At 38.9% G+C, this 19,552-nt stretch overlaps 1 protein-coding gene across 2 annotated transcripts in view; it reads right to left on the bottom strand.

Annotated features, from left to right (window-relative positions):
• The window catches only part of LOC105929548 (glutamate receptor ionotropic, kainate 2), a 98,907-nt gene that overhangs the window by 54,884 nt on the left and 24,471 nt on the right, over positions 1-19,552 (bottom strand). Inside the window, exons 2-6 of one of the 2 annotated variants that reach the window (XM_012867386.3) lie at positions 11,751-11,918; positions 9,910-10,173; positions 6,026-6,207; positions 3,672-3,725; positions 2,191-2,364 (exon numbers count right to left, since the gene is read on the bottom strand). In XM_012867386.3, coding sequence (XP_012722840.1) covers positions 2,191-2,364; positions 3,672-3,725; positions 6,026-6,207; positions 9,910-10,173; positions 11,751-11,918 — 842 coding nt within the window. The remainder of the gene's footprint in view (positions 1-2,190; positions 2,365-3,671; positions 3,726-6,025; positions 6,208-9,909; positions 10,174-11,750; positions 11,919-19,552) is intronic. The other variant, XM_012867387.3, reaches the window with a different exon arrangement.

The following is a 19,552-nucleotide window of genomic DNA, read 5'->3' as shown; positions in this document are numbered from 1 at the left end:
TAATTGCATAAAAATGTTTATATGGCAATAAAATACAAAAAAAGTATGTTTGCTATGTGTACAAGAACATATCTTTTCGCTTATTGTAATTACATGATTATAAAAACTTGTCTCCCCAGCAACATCCTCCAGTAGTTCCTTTCAGTGAATTCTGGGTCTTTCCTGGAGTGATCTCCAAGAAGGTCGTGGAGCCAGCCACCCTCAAGAGAAAGATCATTTTGGCCACTTGTAGCCGGGATATCGTTCCTTCGATCATGACCCTCATGACTGTAGTCGAAACGTACATGGGCCAGTAAATCAAAAGTCTTTTTTTTCTACAAATGTTTCTCCTTTTAAATATTAAAGGGGAACACTGAACCAAGAAAAAAAAAATCTTGTTCACCACTGATTTATAACTGAAGTCTAGGATCTCGGAATGACATCATCTCTAACTTTATCATTGAACCATTGGGATAAGCAAGTGCTGTGCTATGTGACAAACTGCTGATAGTAATACAAGCCAATAAAAGCAATTTTTTTTTGTATTTCCTGTAATGAAACCCTATAGGAAAATGGCGACCAACACAGGAGATTCTGTGTAACAAATATTCAATACTTAAACAGTGTACGTCTGCAGCTACAATTTCAACATCCGGGCAGCCATAATGGATTTTGAAGTCAGTGTTGTTGAGTAATTGTTGTGTTTCTTTTTTTACTTAATGAGACATATTTGTTCTTGTGTCCAACTTACATCTCTGCAATTTGACTTTTTAATTAAAATTAAATCCACAATTAAACACCGGCCTTCCACCAAAAACACAGAACTAATTGCTTTTATAATTTTTGTTCCATTTTTTTTGTCTTGGTGTTATGAAAACAACATCAGCCAAATAATATAGTCCAGGTTCTTTTTGTCTTTCTCTTTTAAGATGTTTCTCAGTGTGCTTGCTACCTAGAACCCTTAGAATCCACTCAAGTATTGAAAGAACAATGCTCTAAATACTTTAACAGGATTGTTTTCAACCAATTATTTATTATTAAACCATGTTTTCAGCAGATTAGCTTAAATCAGTAAGCAGCACAAGATCTTATTTAGTTATTTATACAATGCTGATAAATCCAATTAAAATTCACAGAATGCTGTTTCCGGTGAAGAACCTCTTTTTGCGTCATTTTCATCTCTCTGCACCCATCGCTTGTTTTTAATTCAAGTGCTACGGAGGAAAACAGAAGCTTATGCATCTGCTCTAGTGAATTTGTATCTATTTCTGCTACCCCAACGATGTGCGATGCAGTACCCTCGCAATATATTAGATTAAAGCATGTCAAAAACATCAAATATATGTTTTCATTGCTGGAGTTTATTTTTGATGATAAGTAAGAGACTTAAGGTTGCTATTGATGTGTGAATAGACACTAAGAGCTGTGCATGATTCAGACAAAGGCTGGTCTGAAAGCCTTTGATGAAAAGAGATTTCTTTCAATGCACAGATTTCTACGTACTACACTCTAAATCTGCCAAGAAAAACAGAATGGATTGCTGGAGAAAAAAAAAAGGGTGTTTGTCTCAGAGGAAGGTGCTGCGAGGGAGGTGGAGTAAATTGACTGTTTACAACAACAGACCCAGAGAGGGACCTTGAATGTCCATGACGAGCTCCCTTCCCTTTTTCACTTTCAAATCACCTTATCCCCGGGTTTTTCTGGATGCCATCCTAAAAAAACCAAGGCCATAATTTCCATCCAATTTGCTCCCTCTCCCTGCATGAACACTGACAGATTGTCATATTTTGGCCATGCTCCCAGAGGAGTGCTGTGAGAGGCAGGAGGGCAGATAAACGCCTATTACCATTCACACCGGCTCATTACTGGGCATTTAGACCCGGGAGCACCAACTCCAAAGCTCCACGCAGAGGGCATTTATGCTGCTCCAGCTCCCACCCCAGGAACCCAGCAGCATTGGCCCTGTGATTGACAACTCACACTCGGACAGTTTTCATACTCAAATAAATAGTGAATATTTCAAAATAATATCAACAGAAACAAACGATTGTTCACAAGCACAATTTCCTGCATCGTAAAATCTTCAAAGTTACAATTACTTTATAGATGGCTTTCCGATCGATTTGGTCATTCAGACAGAAAGATTCTGTGGCCACAAATGCATTTTTGTCTGGATTGTGTAAGCACAAAAAAACGGGGGGTAAAACCTACTGTCATAAATCCATCCAGCAGGCCTGAGTCTGGTTTGGGTGGGGCTTGTAGCCGCTCCATTGACCACTTCTCGATGATTGATGACACCTGAGAGTTCTCCGTGTTGAGAATGCGAAACCCGGTCATGTTAACTCCACTGTAGCGATACGGTTCCATATCAAGGGCAAAAAGGTCCTGGAAGCAAAACAAAAAAAAAAAAAAAAGAAAAAGAAAAAGATGAAAGCATAATGTTGTGTTTGATCTGGAAAAAAAAGTTTTTCAAACATCTTTCATGTTAATAATTAAGAGAAGTCAACTGATTGGCAGTCCTGGCCTAATGACTGAAAGCTAAGAGGCTTATCTGAGGGCATTTTATTTAATATTTTTCTCATACTGAGGCAGCAGCCTTGATTAAGGCAGGATTTCAAGGTTAGAGGCAGGCTTTTGGTTAGGTGCCATTTATCATGTGGATGTGAAAGGACAACCCAACTGTCCTGCATACAGCATATCTGGCAACTAACCAGGCAGATGTCTCTGGGACACAACAACACAGTTGAAAGAGCAACAGCAGGTGACGGGCGTGGAACACGGGTGCCATGGTCAATATTTGCTGTTCCGAAACCAGCACGGATGGCTCGGTACCAGCGTACAGTAGTTGAGGCCAGCCCGGTGGCCCCCTTTCTGCCAAACATTGGCTGGTTTCGAAATGGGCATGTTTCCATCTCAGCAGCCAAAACCACTATTCTCTTTCCTATTTCAATGACATACCTGCTGTCACTGTCTCCCATTACATACAGACAGGTTTCTGCAGGCTCCAGCCTTTCCCTTGGACTTCCAAACAACATAGTGCATCATTTGCGCTATAATGGACCAAATGGATGACACTATCATCTGTTCAGGGCTATTATCTGAGCTCTCAGTCTTCTGTTCTCTGGGTTTAGTGCAGATGTGCTGCTTTTCATCTGGGACATAGCGGTGGGCAATCTTTGTAGTGGCAAGATCAAAGATTTTTTGGAGAACATCAGTGGCACCCAGAGTCAGAATAAAATGTTTCCACCTGCTTTTGTCTCCCACATCCCGGTTTCTGGTCGGCCAGGTGGTGCTGGATTAGGAAAATCCATTGTTGTTAAACTTTCTCAGACGATTTTAACATGCAAAGAGAGTACAGGCTATGTGACAGCGACAACACAGTTGAAAGTGACTAAGCCTTTTGAAGCTACCTGGCTTTATCAGTTTGCAGTGAAGCTTCGAACTGAGTCACGCACAATAAAAATGGGATGTGACTTTTCTTTCCTCTACAGAATGCTCTAAGTTGAATTTTGCTCTCAGTAACGGAAAAGTCCTATCAGATTCACTGACAGATGAATTTTGTTTTCCAACAGAGGACATTTTTTTTATGCCTAGGGAAAAAATGGAAATGTTCCAAAGAAAGATTACCAAGTGGAACCATAAGTGGAAAAATATCCAAGAAAAAATGTAAAATAAAGGGCCAGTTTTCTCACCAGGGTAGTAAAAATGTAATGGTAGTACTCAGTCATCATACCCATGGCCAGGGCCTACAAGAGAAAAAAGAATCAGGAGGTATAAGGTACATTTGCATCTAAAAGAATACATTGGAGAATGCAATGCTGACTATAACATGTTTTCATTCAGCTGTCTATTTATTGCTATAAAGCAACTGATGGAATAATGAGAAGAAATAATACATATATTTACTTAAAGTCAGGCTACAGAATCTGCTGCTAATCAGTTCACTTAGAAATAATTGTAAATATCTGAAAAACTGTAAAAACCTTAAAATACATCACTCTCACAGAAACCTCAAGTCTTAGTTTGATTTTTTTTTTAAATGTAGTTATGTGGGGTTGTTACCACCTGTCAGTATCTTGACTGCAGTACACACTGCTCAAAGCTGCCTTGTTTCGAGAAGGAAAATCTGACAGCAGGATCAACTGGACCCAGGTCCAAAGTGCATTCCTGACATCTTAAAAAACACTTTCCCCAAAAATACTTGAGTGGTTCAAAAAAATTGCTGTTTTCTAAAACCGTTACAGCACAGTTGTCTCATTGAATGTTCATTTATATTGAAGTTTGTTGTCATTATTGTTATTATTATTATTTACCGTGAACAACTCCATAGGACTCGCCTTCAGATGAAACCAAACAATCTCTCTTTGTCTCCTTCTTTCCACATTGAAATATCTACTTTAGAAAGCAGTTTAGAGTAGATAGTTTTCACACAAAATGTGTTATTTGCACTGATAAAAATGTGTTTATCTCACAGCTCTCTCACTTGATGCAGTACCTGCAAACTGCTGTACCTCGTCTTTGGCAGACACATTAAAAGAAAGATTTTTATCAAAAAAAACAGGCAGTTAGTCTAAAACAAAAGCCTTGAAGATATGTGAGAATGTCAATTACAGAGCGTCCTTGCAGACAAGATCTCTTTCATACCGCTTTTTTTAAATGTAATGGGTGCTAGTCATTTCATTGGTTTGCAATTTTGTGCTTTGGTAGTTTCATACCTGGCAAAGAGCCTCCCGCCACAAGACGTTTTATATTGATGGTGCATCAATTTGTACTTGTCTTAGGGATGTTTCATATGGGTGTTTTGGCCTTTTTGTCCAAAAATTGTTTTCATCAGTTTTGATTATTCCACCCTTACTGTAAGAAAATGTGATTAAGTGTCTCCATTAATAGTATCTACTAGAGAAGGAGGTTGCTCAGAATTGCTAACATAAATTTAAAAACATGTAATATGCAAAAATAAAAAATAAATAAAAAAACTCTCATAGTTCATTGAATAATTTCAAGAGCTGAATGGTCCAAATGGGGATAAGAAACACAATCTATTAAAACTATGTTTTTAGTGTATTATTTACCAGTCGTGCCAGATTACCTGTAACACTGAGCCTGGTTCTGCTGGAGGTTTCTCTTGTTAAAGGGGAGTACTTTCTTTCCACTGTTGCCACATGCATGCTGAGTATGAGGGATTGTTGCAAAGTTAGCTAATAAAAATTTGATGTATTATAATATCAGTAAGTAGGTTGAGATAAAATGGGAGTATGAAGTGAACCACAATATATAACCAAAATTAAGTTTTTATTAGCTCTACATGTTTAACTTAGAAATGTTATTTTCTGTGTTGTCTAACAGGTCCAAGACTGATACCTATAAACACACAAAATAAATACATTACGTAATAGTGATTGTATTGAAAAAGCTTTGCTTTTATGAGAAAGGTCTTTGAAGATTTGTAACAGTGCAATATTCCTAACCAAAGACCTCGCTGCAATAAGAGCCCCCACATCTGTCATAAATAATAACCCTCTGCTAAATTAGCTCAAGATGCCTGTGAGCAGAGTTGGACATTCTAATAATAAAAGAAAAAAAAACGTTATTGTGTAATTGAGAGTATCCGTTAGGACCGGTCAGAGCTCAAGATCTCATAATCTACAAGGGGAATAAAGGTGCACAGAGCAGAGAGGAGTAATCCAACAGGAGAAAGAGTAATAAAGTGAACACACTATTGTTTTAGCACTTATGCATAATGAATGAGGGATGAGCTTCTGTGTTCAGTCCTGACTTTATGAGAGAAATTATGTAAATTTTGTTCCTGTAGGTAACTTTTTAATTAAATGCAGAACATAATATGATAAAATTGCTCATTTATTCACCAATTTAGCTTCTCTCAGTTCGTACATAGTAAATTTGCGGGGTGAATAATTTGCAAGTGTTTTGCTGAACACAATTCTTCCTATTATTACTCATCACATGATTGGGAAAACAAAAAATCTAGCTCCTCAGTTTTGTGACGAGCCCATAAAGGTGTCCCATTTCACTGAGGTGGCGCCACCTGTTTCAGGATCCAGGCAGCCATCTCGTGTCCACAATCGAAGATGACATGAAACTCCTTCGCCTTCTTCATCTCCTTCAAAAGTGGCTTGGCGTCCTTGGTCTCCGTGGGCAGCTGTCGGATCTTCAAACGAATGTTGTATCGTGACGGGGCCTTGATCAGCTCCTGCAGTCGAATGAGACCTGCGGACAAAGAAGGTAGCATATAGCATGAAAGAGGAATTTTAAAGATGGAGCAACATACTGTGTTTGATCTGTCGCCATTTTGAAGCATCTCTGATTCCAAGGGTTGCCATAAGAAGAAAAAAAAAGAAAGAAATGGAATCAGTTTCTGAGCAGAAAAAGGCTCATATGCATGCCTTTCTAATCCGCACTCTATTGATCCTCCTACACATGCTTGGCAAGGAAACAGACTGCTACAAACCTATCAAGAGAATGCTACACCACGCCACCACATTGCTTTTAAAGAAAAAGCGCAAAAAAAAAAAAAAAGACTCGACTGCACCCTCCTACATTAAGTTCCAATCTGACGGCAGCCTGCAAAATGTTTATTTGCTCCTTGTGTTCCACGACGCCGCACAAAAGCGCCGAATGGGTTCAATTTTACCCTGATGGAAAGCCGCGGTCAATTCTGCCTCTTCTGTCTTTTCACACACACTTCAGATGTGTTCTGACTAGAGAGACTGTTTGCCCAGCTTGTTCTTTCCCCCCCTGGGGGAGCCCGACGCCGCAGTCACATATTCAGCCACAATCTTCACCTTTCATTTCTCGACCGCACGCTCAGGTAGACAGCTCTCCAGGAGACTCTGTGATGAGATTACAATGAGTTTCTCCCTCGGTAAAGAACTTCAGAGTCCAGGGATGAAAGGGGCTGGATTGATAGGAGAGATGATTACTTGTCATGGGCATAAAAATGGATGGAGCAGAAAGGGTAGTTTGAGAGGGAACTGGAGAGAGATAGGATTTTTTTTTTTTTTTTGGAACCACTTTAAGTTAGCTCAGCCTATTTTTTTCTATTTTTTTTTAAACGAAGTGCTGTGTGAGCAGTTTAATGGTCCCACTGTGCATAGGGCTTGGTCTCCCTGAGGCCTATAGAAAAATTGTTGTGAAACAGACCCGTGCAAGTCTACTTGTTAAAAGAACTACAGTAGGAAGGAATTCTAAACCTCCGATAGTTGTCCTCAGGTAATCCCCGTAGATCCCTACTCTGGGGCATGTCTGCTTCTCTCTGTTTTTGTTCGTGCTGACACTTTGGGAGGTGTTAAGCAAGGAAAAAAAAAAATCTGTCAAGGGAGCTCAGCGTTTGGGAAACACTGTCAGTGTGGATGTTTGTGAGCTCTGGCTAATGCCTTCAGACTTTCCCCCTGGATCTTCTAACGGCCGTGTGTGAATATTTTATCCCCTCCGATAGTTTTTCCTGCCAGCCGTCAGATAGGCTCCAATCAGCGGTGCGGGGCCCTGGAGCATGAAGCTGTGTGATTACAGCCTGAGACTGGGACCGGGCGGGAAGCGGAGCGGGGCTATGGAACACGGCTATGGAACACGGCTACGCGACCGTCTCACTTTTCAGAAAGTCAGGTGTCTAACAGCAGGAAGAAAAAAACAACAACAATAGCAACCAGCCATACAGGAGGGCCGAGACACTCCTGACTGACAGAGAGGGAAAAGCGAGAGGTCATTTGTTGGCATCTCTCTGGGACAATTTTGAGGATATTGAGGGTGTGAATGGTGCCAAGCTCTGAGGAGCGACGTGACGAACAGTGATGAAGATGAATCAGAATAATGTGACAAGTGGGATGAGCTTCTGGGATATGTTCAGAGGTTTTAACGGTGCCAGAATGCAGCAGGATTAAATGTTTGCTGAAACTTATTTCAGTGACGTGTAAGTATAACGGCTTGCAAAAATAATCGTTCCCCACAATGTTTTTCCTATTTTGCTATTTAAGAGCTACAAACCTCAGTGTATTTTATTTCGTGTAGTGAGGGACAATATAGAGAAAAACATTAACTCTATTAGAGTAAAGATGTACTTCACCAGATTGTAGCTTCTTAACAAATTTTCATCTGCAGTCCCGGCATATTGATATTTTATCAGACTTACCAACACAAAGTAGCTCATCATTTTGGCATTGAAGAAGAGAGATATATGGTTTTCAAAAATTCTAACAGAAAAAAAAGGCAGAAGAATCTGGAGGCATTTGTATTCAGCCTCCCTGACTCCTGAAAAAAACACCTTTCACTGCAATTACAGCTGCAAGTCCACTACGGTATGTCTCTACCAGCTTTACATTATACTTTGCAAAATAGCTCAACTTTAGTCAGATTACACAAAGAGCCTCTGTGTACAATAGTTTTAAAATCTTGCCGCTGACTGGCTTTTGGATCGAGCATTAACAGGAGTATTTTCACACATGATTAGATCTGAAGCATTACTTTGTTGCTCTGGTTGTATGTTTATTTTCCAGGCGGAAGATGAACCTCTGCTCCAGTCTCAGGTGCAGCATCTAAAAAGGTTTCTTCCAGAAGTTGTCTTTTATTTAGCTCAGTCCATCATAAAAGAGAAGTTAATTTTTGATCTCATCGGTCCCCTTGTGAGTTGTGGCAAACTACAAACAATAGGTCTCATTGCTGTATTGCAACTTTGCCTTTCTTTATCATGCTCTTTTATAAAGGCCAGAGTTTTGGAGTGCAGGACTGATGTTTCAAGAGATTAGCCCACCTGAGGCACGGATTTCTGCAGCTCCTCCAAGATTCCTGCGTGCCTCTTGGCTGCTTTTTTAATTGATGCTCTCCTTCCATGGCCTGCCAGTTTGGGTGGACGGTATTGCTTGAAGTTGTGCCTCACAACTTCACTCCCTATTCTTAGATGATGAATTGAGCAGTAAACTCCACCACAACTCCTTTCCTGGCCTGTCTCCTGTGCTCATTGCTATTTAAGATGCTGTTTGTTCACACAATGAGACAATATTAACTAATTAGATAACTAATTAGATAACTGAAGAAAATGTCTTGCTCTAAAACGTATTTAGGGCAATCAGTTCAAAGGGGCTGAACACTGGACACTTTTTTTGGTTTTGTTTGCAAAAAAAACAAACATAAATCACTTGACATGACAAAGTGAAAACATTCACCGGGTATGAATTGTTATGCAAAGCACTGTACATGGACAAAAGCAAGAAAACAGGGTTTTATATATTTAGTGGCACAATTACAAATTACAAGTACAAGACACTAACCTTCCGAGTGAGCTGGGGAGTGAATTCATTAGACAATATGTCTAAAGTGTGATTCTCACAGTGTCTCTGTTTAATTTACTTACATTTAGCTGTCAGCCGCATCACGCCAAATAGCTCATAAATTGAGGATAAGCATGTGAATATTGTCATCTTCTCCAGAGTGATTATGCTATACCTCATAAAAATATCACTGTACTCTAGATAAAATATGACTCGCCTTTTAAAATGCATATTATGAGCCACTTCACAAAGTTACAGCACAGACAGAATAGTCCGCAGACACATTTGATAGCCACCCTCGGAGATCAAGTGTCTCTGTGTGTTATTAATGGTTGTTGTCAGCCCCCGCATACTACAGTTTTGCATTGCATTAAGCTGAAGAGACGCAGGGTCATTCTGGGTAATTTTTCTATGTTTTTTGTCTGTGCTGCTGTTCAGTCTCTTGGAAGACTGACATTGGCAGCACCTGGAGGACTAAGACAGAACAGTAAGCTATTGATTTCTGAATTAACTTGACAGGTTACAAAGCGTTCACTGAACTCTCGGGAGCAGTGTCGCACTTTGCAGTTCACCTGCTCCTTGTTTTTATCTTTATTCTGTGACATTTTATTGTGTAAATGTAGAGGTTAAGGACAGACAGCGACTGTACCTGTACCTGTGCTGTCGTCATAGACTACGGTGACGGTTCTCCACTTGAAGAAGTGCACCAGATCGAGGATGGCTCTACTGAGGGAGGAGAAGTCAGGATACAAGCTGACATAGTATGAGTCTCTGTTGTCAGACACTTGGTGCTTCCACTTGGTCTGGATGTGGGGCACTCCCAAAGCGTTGCAGATGGACTGGACTGCGTTGGCAGAAGAGCTGTGCGAGGGGCCAAATATGGCTGCAACTCCAAGCGAAAGCTGGTCACATGCTGGAGTGAAAGTAAACAGAAGGGTACATTGTGTCAGTTTTCTCTTTCTAGCGAGAGTCTAAGTTTGGTTATAAGTGGTTATAATCAGTGTAACATCAATATATATATATATATATATATACATATATATATATATATATATATATATATATATATATATATATATATATATATATATATATATATATATACTGTATATGCAGACACACCAGAATTCCACTATATTTAGTAAAATTGTTAATTGAAGAGCCAATTCCGTCTTCTTCTTCCTATCTGGCTGCTAAGCTGGCTAGTGGCTACTGTGTTAAGCTGCTCTCAGGCAGGAAGGAAGACTAGAGAGACAGTCCAGTATTCCCATTTAGCACCTTTGTTGCTACATTTTGCAACTTTTCAGACCCCTCTAGCCACTTTCTTTAAAAAAGCGACTAGCAACAAGTGTAGCAACTTTTTCCTGTAATAATGCTGAGTTTATGTGCAGCAGGCAGCAGCGAGAGCTGCCATGAGAGTTCCAACTTCCCTCGGTGCTGTCTCACAGGCGCAACACAGCTGCTGCTGACCTAACCATGACCTGCTCTATTTGCACCTGAATCTCGCACGCACAAAAATACTGGTGATTCCCGCCCTGGATTACAAAGCAGGTAATAATTATGAAATGAATATAGTTTTTAAAGTAGTTATTTGTCTCTGAAACTGTTGTGCTAAAATAATTCCCTAAATTTGATTCACATGCAGCTTCAATCACTTATTCAACCCGTTCAACTTTGTGTGCCTCTGATGTCAGACAATTTGTTTCATGTGGCATGGATTCAGACAATGTATTAAAATTCATAAATAATTTCGTAAAGGTCATATTTCAAAACACATTTAAGCACTGCTCTTAATCACTGTTCTGTCTTGGCAAAAGATTATCTGTCCTATAGCCACAAATGGGTCACAAATGTATGAGCAAATATGCCAATTAAAAAAAAAAAAAAGTATATGTATTTTTTAGATTATTCTGTTTTATTATTATTATTCTGTATATATATATATATATATATATATATATATATATATATATATATATATATATATATATATATATATATATATATATATATATATATACAGGTAGTAAAGAAGCTATCAATAAGATCACCTCAGTATCTCAGTATCATTAGCTATCTGCAGTGTATTAGCAGTATTTTTTTCACACTGGAGGTGCCTAATTTCACATTAGTTAGAAATGCCAATAAGTTATTGAAAAGCTCTTTAGAGAACAGCTCACAGATGTGTTTTATTTCATGTAGTGGTTTCATCCCTTAGACCATGCTGCCCTGGGTGATTGCCTTTACCAGCAAATGCCTTTTCCTTTTAATTTAATATTTAGGCAGATTATTTGTCTTTTATCATCTTAAAAATTCTCCTGTAACTTGAAAATATTCAATATTTCAGGCATAAAAGTAAAAGCAATCATTGGCTCTTTTTGAACAATAGAATTTAAAGGGACCATACTAACTAGTCGAATAACTATGAAAACATGTTTCAAGAGTTACATTTAAGTTTCACACACACTTTCCTCTTGATTTTCTACTCACCTTTCCGGGAGGCCTCGAAGCTATCAAAGATGTTTATTCTCTGGATGTCATAGGTCAGTGTGGTGTTTGGGAGCAATGTGCGGTTCCTGTTGATTGTGTTCAAAGCAAATTTAAAGGCTAATTCCTCTGCTCCGGAGGGGCCACTCTCAATGGATTCAAATATTCCCCCTAAGAGCAAAAGAAAATAAAGAGGAAAAATAATGAGTCTGCAGAAGAGTCCATTCAGATAACTGTAATTGCAATAGATTCCTTAACGGGAGGCCTCATAGAAGAACATGATCAATTTAATTCAGGCAATTACAGCGTAAGCAGCACATTGCATTTTTTTCTGCTAAATCCACACTGTTGATACTGCTGTGTTCACAATTTGGGTATACCTGGGCATAAAACAGATTTACTGGGAGGAAAAGACATTTGGATTTCAGCTAATTTGCATTCTGTGGGAGAAGTCTGTGGAATTATGGGCAATTAACTGCATTGGGAGGTAAGTTCAAGGGTGGATGCCCTTCCTAAACTCGCTCGTGCAGACACAGAGGTTCGCTCTTTCCATTTGTTCCTTTAATTTGAACAATTTTTTCCAATAAAACGCAAGCAAATAAAGCCAAACAAGACAAAATTCAAGATATAAATCAGGACACAGCATAAATGAGAGAAAGAAAAACCATTAGAACAATTCAGAACTGATATATGAATAGTGAGGATAAGAGGATAAAAGAGGAGGTCGGTCAAATCACAAATGAAGACAAAATTTGGACACTGACGCTTTTACTAAATAAAACAGAATAATCTAAAACCCCAATAAATGCACAGAAACAAACCAACAAACGGTACGAAAAGCAGCATTTCAGCATCAGACAAATAATTGCTTCTGCAAAGTAAGGCGTTGTCTGCATCTAACAGCTCCCTTCAGACATGTCAATTATTTTGGGCTGAACAGAGATGATTAAAGCTCCAGATGTTCCATCAACGTGATTTACAATCCCAAACAACAAACGTTTGGAGCCGAGCAGCAAAAAATGCGGCACACTTTGTGATCGTGTCAAAACTAATTTAGGAGGAATTCATTAAGCAAATACCACAAGTAAAAATAAATTATTAAAAATATGGGTAGATCGCTGTCACAGCCAAAACGCGTTTGGCTTGAGTGAGATTAGAATTTAGTTTGCCATCTGATGTCCAAACCTCTAGTTAAGAGAGAAGGGCAAAGATAAATTCAGAACCAAACTGGGTTAGAAAGAATGAAAAAATATTTCCACATGGGATAGATGTGCATCAACGGAGTTAGGCAACTACAGGCGCATCCCTATAAATGATAATGTTATTGAGAAATTACATTATTCAGTAACACCAAGTCACTAAGTAAAACATACAGCATCATAGATTAACTACAGACTGATGTCTTCAGGTTTTTAAATTTGTTAATTAATACATTTTCTGCTTACAGCTCATGAATACACAAGATTTAAATGCAACATTTAAACTCTAAGGAAGATTAGATTACATCACATCAATAAAAACATTTTTGATACAAAAGTGTGATCCTAATGCAAAGTGTGCTTAATACCTGCGTAAAGGCTGATATCTTTAAAAGGTACTTTTAATCTGACAAATGAGCCTAATTGGAACGCATATTCGAATTCAGTGCGATGTACCTGAATTTCCGCCCCTGAATATAAACAGAATAAAAAACGACATCTCTACACTCTACCACACCTTTGAAAGTAAACCAAAATCTTAAGAAAGCTTATGGAATTCAGACTTAAAAGGGAATGTTTGAGAGTAAAAAGATGAAAGGGGCCAGTCAGAGCAGCTCTGCAAAACTCTCTTGGGAATGAGAGTGGAGTTCAGGAGTCCATCCACAACTCGCGTCTTCTCAGAGGGCAGAGAAAAAGATTGACAAAATCTAAGCTGAAAAACTTTAAAGCTTGTTTACTGGTTCAATGACGTGGCGAGTAAGTAAGACTGAAAAATCGACAGACAGACGGACACATTTTCAAAAGATGGTCAAATGAAAGAGGGGAAGTTGTACTATAATGGACATTGTAGCTATAAATAGTATGTGGCTGTGGCAGGGAGTGATAGAAAATGTGCGCAGGAGGGCAAAGAATATGTCATTAACCCGGAGAAGTGAGATTTATTACTGTCACCACTGTAAAGCCACACTTTAGGGTCTTTTACTCTATTTTATGGTATTTTCATTTATACTGTGTCAATGGATATACTGCGCAGACTGTGAAAAAGATGTTGCAGTGCTGAATAGAAGCTATGGGCTACATTTGCAAAGCAATATGGTACATTTCTGAACTTTTTTTTTTTACATGCAATTAAGGGAACTATTTTAATGAGTTTTCCTGTTTTAGCACCCCTTTCAGACTGCTGCAATATGTGGTAGACATTCCCTTGCTAATCTTGAATAGATTGAATACCATAAAGGATGAGAGAAGCGATGTCTATCTGACCTAATAGATATTATTATAAGAGATCCCAGGGGTAGCACATTGAACACCACAGGCCTATTTCACTGAATGTGAAGCTAAGCATAATGGTATTAAATTATGCTCATCAGATTCCTTTGAGTCGCTAAATGACTGGAACACGATTTAACAGAAATCATTCAGTGCCTTCCAAAATTATTCACACCCCTTGAACATTCTGGAGTTTGTCACCTTACAATCTCATGTTTTAATGCAGACATTAATCCAAAGTGGAAGGAACATGATGAATGGTTTTCAAATTAAAAGGTGACAGGTCTGGTGTGATTTAGTTTTTTAGCCCTCTTTATTCTGATATCTATAATAAAAAAAAATATAGAGAGAAATTAGAGGCCACGTGTGTGAAATGTAATATAGTACAGCTACAAATCTACCAAAACATGGAGTTCCAGTTAAAGTCACAGGCCTGGCAAGGAGCATGTTAATCAAAGAAGCAGCCAAGAGGCCCAGCCGTGGAGGAGCTGAAGAGATCCACTACAACTGTCGACAGGAGAACTGTTTGTTATGGAAGCACTGCAAGAAGAAAGCCATTGTTGAAAGAGAGCTAAGCAGCCTCAAATGTGCCATATGTCTTACAGTGGACACGGATAATATGTGGAAGATCATCTGATGCTGCATCTCAACCTAAAGACCATGTCCCCATAGTGAAGCATGGCGCAAGCACAGCTTTTCTTCAATGTGGACGTGGGAACTGGTCAGAGTTTATAGGAAGAAGAAAGGAGCTAAAAAAATAAAATAAAAAATTCTGGATTTGGATTTGAAAGATGTCATGACACCCTGAAAATACTTTTAGCTGTAATTGCAGTAAAGTGTAGTTTTGTGAAGGGTTGACTCACCGGAGCTGAATTAACACCAGCCTTGTCAGAGTTTTAGATGTAAAACATTTTAAAAGCCACGCATCCTATTACTTCCACTTCACAGTTATGCACTACTCAGTGTTGGTCTGATACATTCAATTCAAAAGAAAATACCCTAAAGCTGGTGATCGTGGAATGTCAAAATGTAAAAGAGGTCGAGGATTATGAATACGTTTGCAATGCCTTTCAGACGATGTAGAAAAACCGTGCGTCCACTGCCACCGGTTATACTTCCACTGAATAACCAGCTAGAAAACAAAAACTGCAAATCTTTTGTTGTTTGCAACACTTACCCTGAATACTTAATTAACATTTTTAGATCAAATAGTCTCCGCATTGATTGCTGTGACTGATGAATCTGACATTTCTCCCCGAGTGGACTTCATGAACCTCTGACAAGACTTCCCCCCTCCTTGTCACTCGTCTTGTGTATTTTCCTTGATTAAAGTCTAATAATACTACCTCTCTCATCATTTCCTCCATCCTCCTCCCGCTTGCTTCTGTGGTCTGTCTGATTGCAGGTGAGTGAATTACTGCTGGGATAATCAGCAAGTGTGTGTGTGTGTGTGTGTGTGTGCGCGCGTGTCTGCAATAGTGTTTCTGTTTGTGTGAACTGTGCGGTCACAGTCGCTGGGACCGGTGTAAATTATGGCTCAACTGAAAGCTCAGAGTGAGTTATGAGCTGAATAACCACCCGGATGAGAAAACAGGCCAGCTGATCCCGAGGTCTCGGTGCGTTTAGATGTTCTTGCATGTGTGTATGCAATGTTTGCTTTGCCGTGTGTGTATGGGTCTGGAGGCGGATAAAAATGTAGAAATTGAGAGTCGAAAGAAAAATATATTGCAGTACATTTAAAAAACACATTTTAGTTAAATAAAAAACAACTTATAAATACCTTTGTCACTTGTTTGCTTGCTAAATGAAAATGAGCCATTTAGATGTAACTTTTTGAGTACCGAAATATCCTTCACATGCCATCATAACAAAACATTGCAATCCACATTCATTTAAAACATTCCTCTGCTCCCATTTTGTTCTGAGAAGTTGTTAAAGCCGAGGCTATTTTTTTTTTTTTTTTTGTCTGACTTCAGTGCGCTCTGAGTCCTTGCAGAGAAAATGGCTCCTAAAAGAAAAGGGTTATTTACACACCAATGAATAGGAATCCAGCTAGCTCCTTCCACCCAAGGTTGCTCAGTGCAATGAGCAATGAGATTCAAATGTGTTGCCATAGTGACTCATGTATGCTATGGCGCTGAGACATTGGCAGTATTTGACTCTGAGCAGTAGATTGGTGAAGGGGCTATTGTGACAATACTGTCTTCGTGACTAATGGTGCTGCTGCAGAAGGGTGGTGGGCTATAGGGTGGCCACCTGAGGCAGTTGGCCCAGGTATGTGTATGAAGTCCCTCACTTAGGGGCTCTAAGACCTCCGCCCACCCACTGCACCCCAACACCCCCACCCTTCTACCCCCCATGGCCTGTTTCTGTCTCCCTCCATCTTTCAACAAGCGAGGATCAGTACCCAGAGCCAATAGGCAGGAGGCAAAAGTGATGGGAACGCTCCATAAATATCACTGAAATTCCCAGTGGGAGTGCTCCCCGACATGTTTGGCGGTGAATGGGACATGATGCATGAAGGCCTGCAGAGAGTTGCCACCCCCGGTCATTAATCTGATGTTCCCCTTGGTACAGTGGTGGAGTGACCTTTCCGTGCAGCACAGGGGCCAATTCTCTCTCTCTCTCTACCTGAAAATACATCCCAAGGTATCTGAGAAGAGTACAGGGTATGCAGGAAACTCACCTGCGCCGTTGGTACAGAATATAAACAGACCAAATAATAGTGTTGACAAAACTATCCCTTCCATTCTTAGTGCGCCTTTGCTTCACATATAGTCATTTGTAATTCTTTTCTTTTTTTTTTGTGGTGTGATGGTCTTTTCTATTTCAGTCCACCTAAATGAGCAGCAAGAAATTGGAAATTACCTGAAATATAATTAGATACTCGGAGAAATGTCAGAAATAATTAAAGACTTTAATTATCACAAGACGATCAATTCATCAATATCTTTGGGAAAAAAAAGAAGCAGAAAGAAATCAGCTTCCAGATAATTCTCTTTAATCACATCAAACATTCATTTACTACACATTATTTATGACTTAATCTTTCATTTCTATTTTTATGGTCTGTTTGGTAGGTAATTAGGTAGCTTGGCAAGAGATAATAAAATTGTGGTGAACATAATAAATAAAAAAGTTAGGATTATTAAAGTAATAATTAATGGTTAAGTGATCAGTAATAAACATGTCACTGGTGATCATTCAGCTTTAAGGGATTTGAGCCAGCTAGCTGAGAAAATTAAATTAATGGAAACATGCAGCTGGTACAGAAAAAAAAAAAACAATTTGCCAATATCAAAATGAAAAGTGTTGAAATTTGATAAAAAAAAAATGTATAAAACTTGAACCATTAATCTGAAGAAATCTGCTAACATTAGGGGGGAACACCATACCAGATTTTTTCTCCTACGCCTACCCATCTCCTGGAAATTTATTCAAGTGGATAAAATATTACACTGAAGAAGCTGATCTAAGAAGCATCATCAGTTATCGCTTCTTTATGAGATTCCTCGTACGTAAACATATGTGACTCATTACCCCTGCGTGTGTCTTGTACGCAGCCGTCAATCTTCCAGCACAAACATTCGGTGCTTGTTAAGAAAACAAACTAAAATATATTGCAAAAATGTTGAACATCTGAACACGTCCACCAATACTAGAGGTGGGCAGGTCTGGTCTTCAGGGGCTGGTATCCAGCATGCTTGAAATACTTAGTCCAAATAGTCCAATAATCTCCTAAACCTGTCACCAAGTTCAGCAGGAGCCTGGTAATGACCCATTAGTTTGAAAAAGGTTTGCTCAAGCATGCAAACATTTAAAAGCCACAGGGCATTACCCCCAAGGACAGGATTTCCACACACCAAACCGAGACATCACTGTAGTTTTTAGATGCTCCTCTGTTGACAATGTACACAGACCAGGGTTAATAATATGACCAGTGACGTGAAGTGAATAACACTGATTATGATATTACCAGTTAATAGGCGGGAAATTGTAGGCAGCAAGTGTGCATTGAGTCCTCAAAACTAACTAATATTTCAGACGTAAGAAAAATAGGAAGGATTTTAGAGTTTTCCAAAAGAGAAACGTTGATAGCTAAATAAACACAATAAGTCAAAGCAGCTCTAAAACTGCTGCTTTTATGCCAAAAGTGCCAACAATTATCATCAGAACGGGACCACAGAAAGAGACGGGCTAGTCTAAAGAATCAATTAAATGATCAGGTGCATGTACATCAGTTACAAGCATAATAAGGACATAAGGATGTTTATTTATCATTTTATTGCTACAACACAATTTTGGTTGCAAGTAACTATAGTTACCATAAAAATATTAAAAAGACTCACAGGTGGACACAACACAGATGATATCCCACATAACTTCTAAAATATGCAATAACTTAAAGTTTAGGCAATGTTGAAATAGAGACTAAGGTTATTGCACATTCTCTTCATGAGAGATTGATGGGGTAGAGGGAAACTCCAGCTCCGGGTTCTATAATGTCATATTTAATAATGATGATCTTGTTATGACTTGTTCCATTATTTAATACATTAGATTACACAATCCAACAAGGCTTATTTGCAAGATTAAAAGTACATTTTGTAAATAACAACCTTCAAGCAGGCATAAAGCAGGCTTTTCACAGAGCCTGCATCTTGTTTTCTTTTTCTTTTCTTTTTTTTTGGTCTGATGCAATATTTGCTACTTAGATTTTGTGCTTTCATCAGCTGTACATTGGAAATCATCTCAATTAACAGAAATAAAGGCTTGAAAATGTATGTCTGTGTGTAAGTAATCTATTTAATGTGCTTTACTAATTGATTTGCTGAACTGAATGAACTTTTCAACAACAATCTAATTTACTGACTATGACTGATTGTGAAACCTAAATGGACTATGGGGAAAAGAGCTGATGGAAATATTATGCTTTGGCCAGTGTTTTGCTGGGAAACCTTAGGTCCTGCCATTCATGTGGGTGTTAGTTTGACAACTAGCACAAATCTACGCATTGCTGCATACCGTGGACATTTGTTCAATGGTCCATCATTCCTTTAGATTATTTTCTGGCTGTGGATTCTTGGAGCAGGATAATGCAACCTGTCACAAATCAAATGTGGTTCACAAACAGTTTGAGTAGCAGTTTGTGCTCAACAAAGAGCTTGTGACTTTGACTTAGCCTCCGGATTCGTCAGATCTCAATCCAGTCAAGCATGACCATGATGCTCTGGACAAGCCAGTCGGATCTATGGAGGCCCAACCTTTAAACTTACAGGAGTTAAAAGATCTGCTGGTCAATTCTTGGTACCCGATACCACAATCAGACCTTCAGTG

Source organism: Fundulus heteroclitus, chromosome 15 (assembly GCF_011125445.2).
Source record: "Fundulus heteroclitus isolate FHET01 chromosome 15, MU-UCD_Fhet_4.1, whole genome shotgun sequence".
Lineage (NCBI taxonomy): Eukaryota > Metazoa > Chordata > Actinopteri > Cyprinodontiformes > Fundulidae > Fundulus > Fundulus heteroclitus.
The sequence above is the reverse complement of the archived record's forward strand: the minus strand, read 5'-3'. Positions and strand labels throughout refer to the sequence as shown.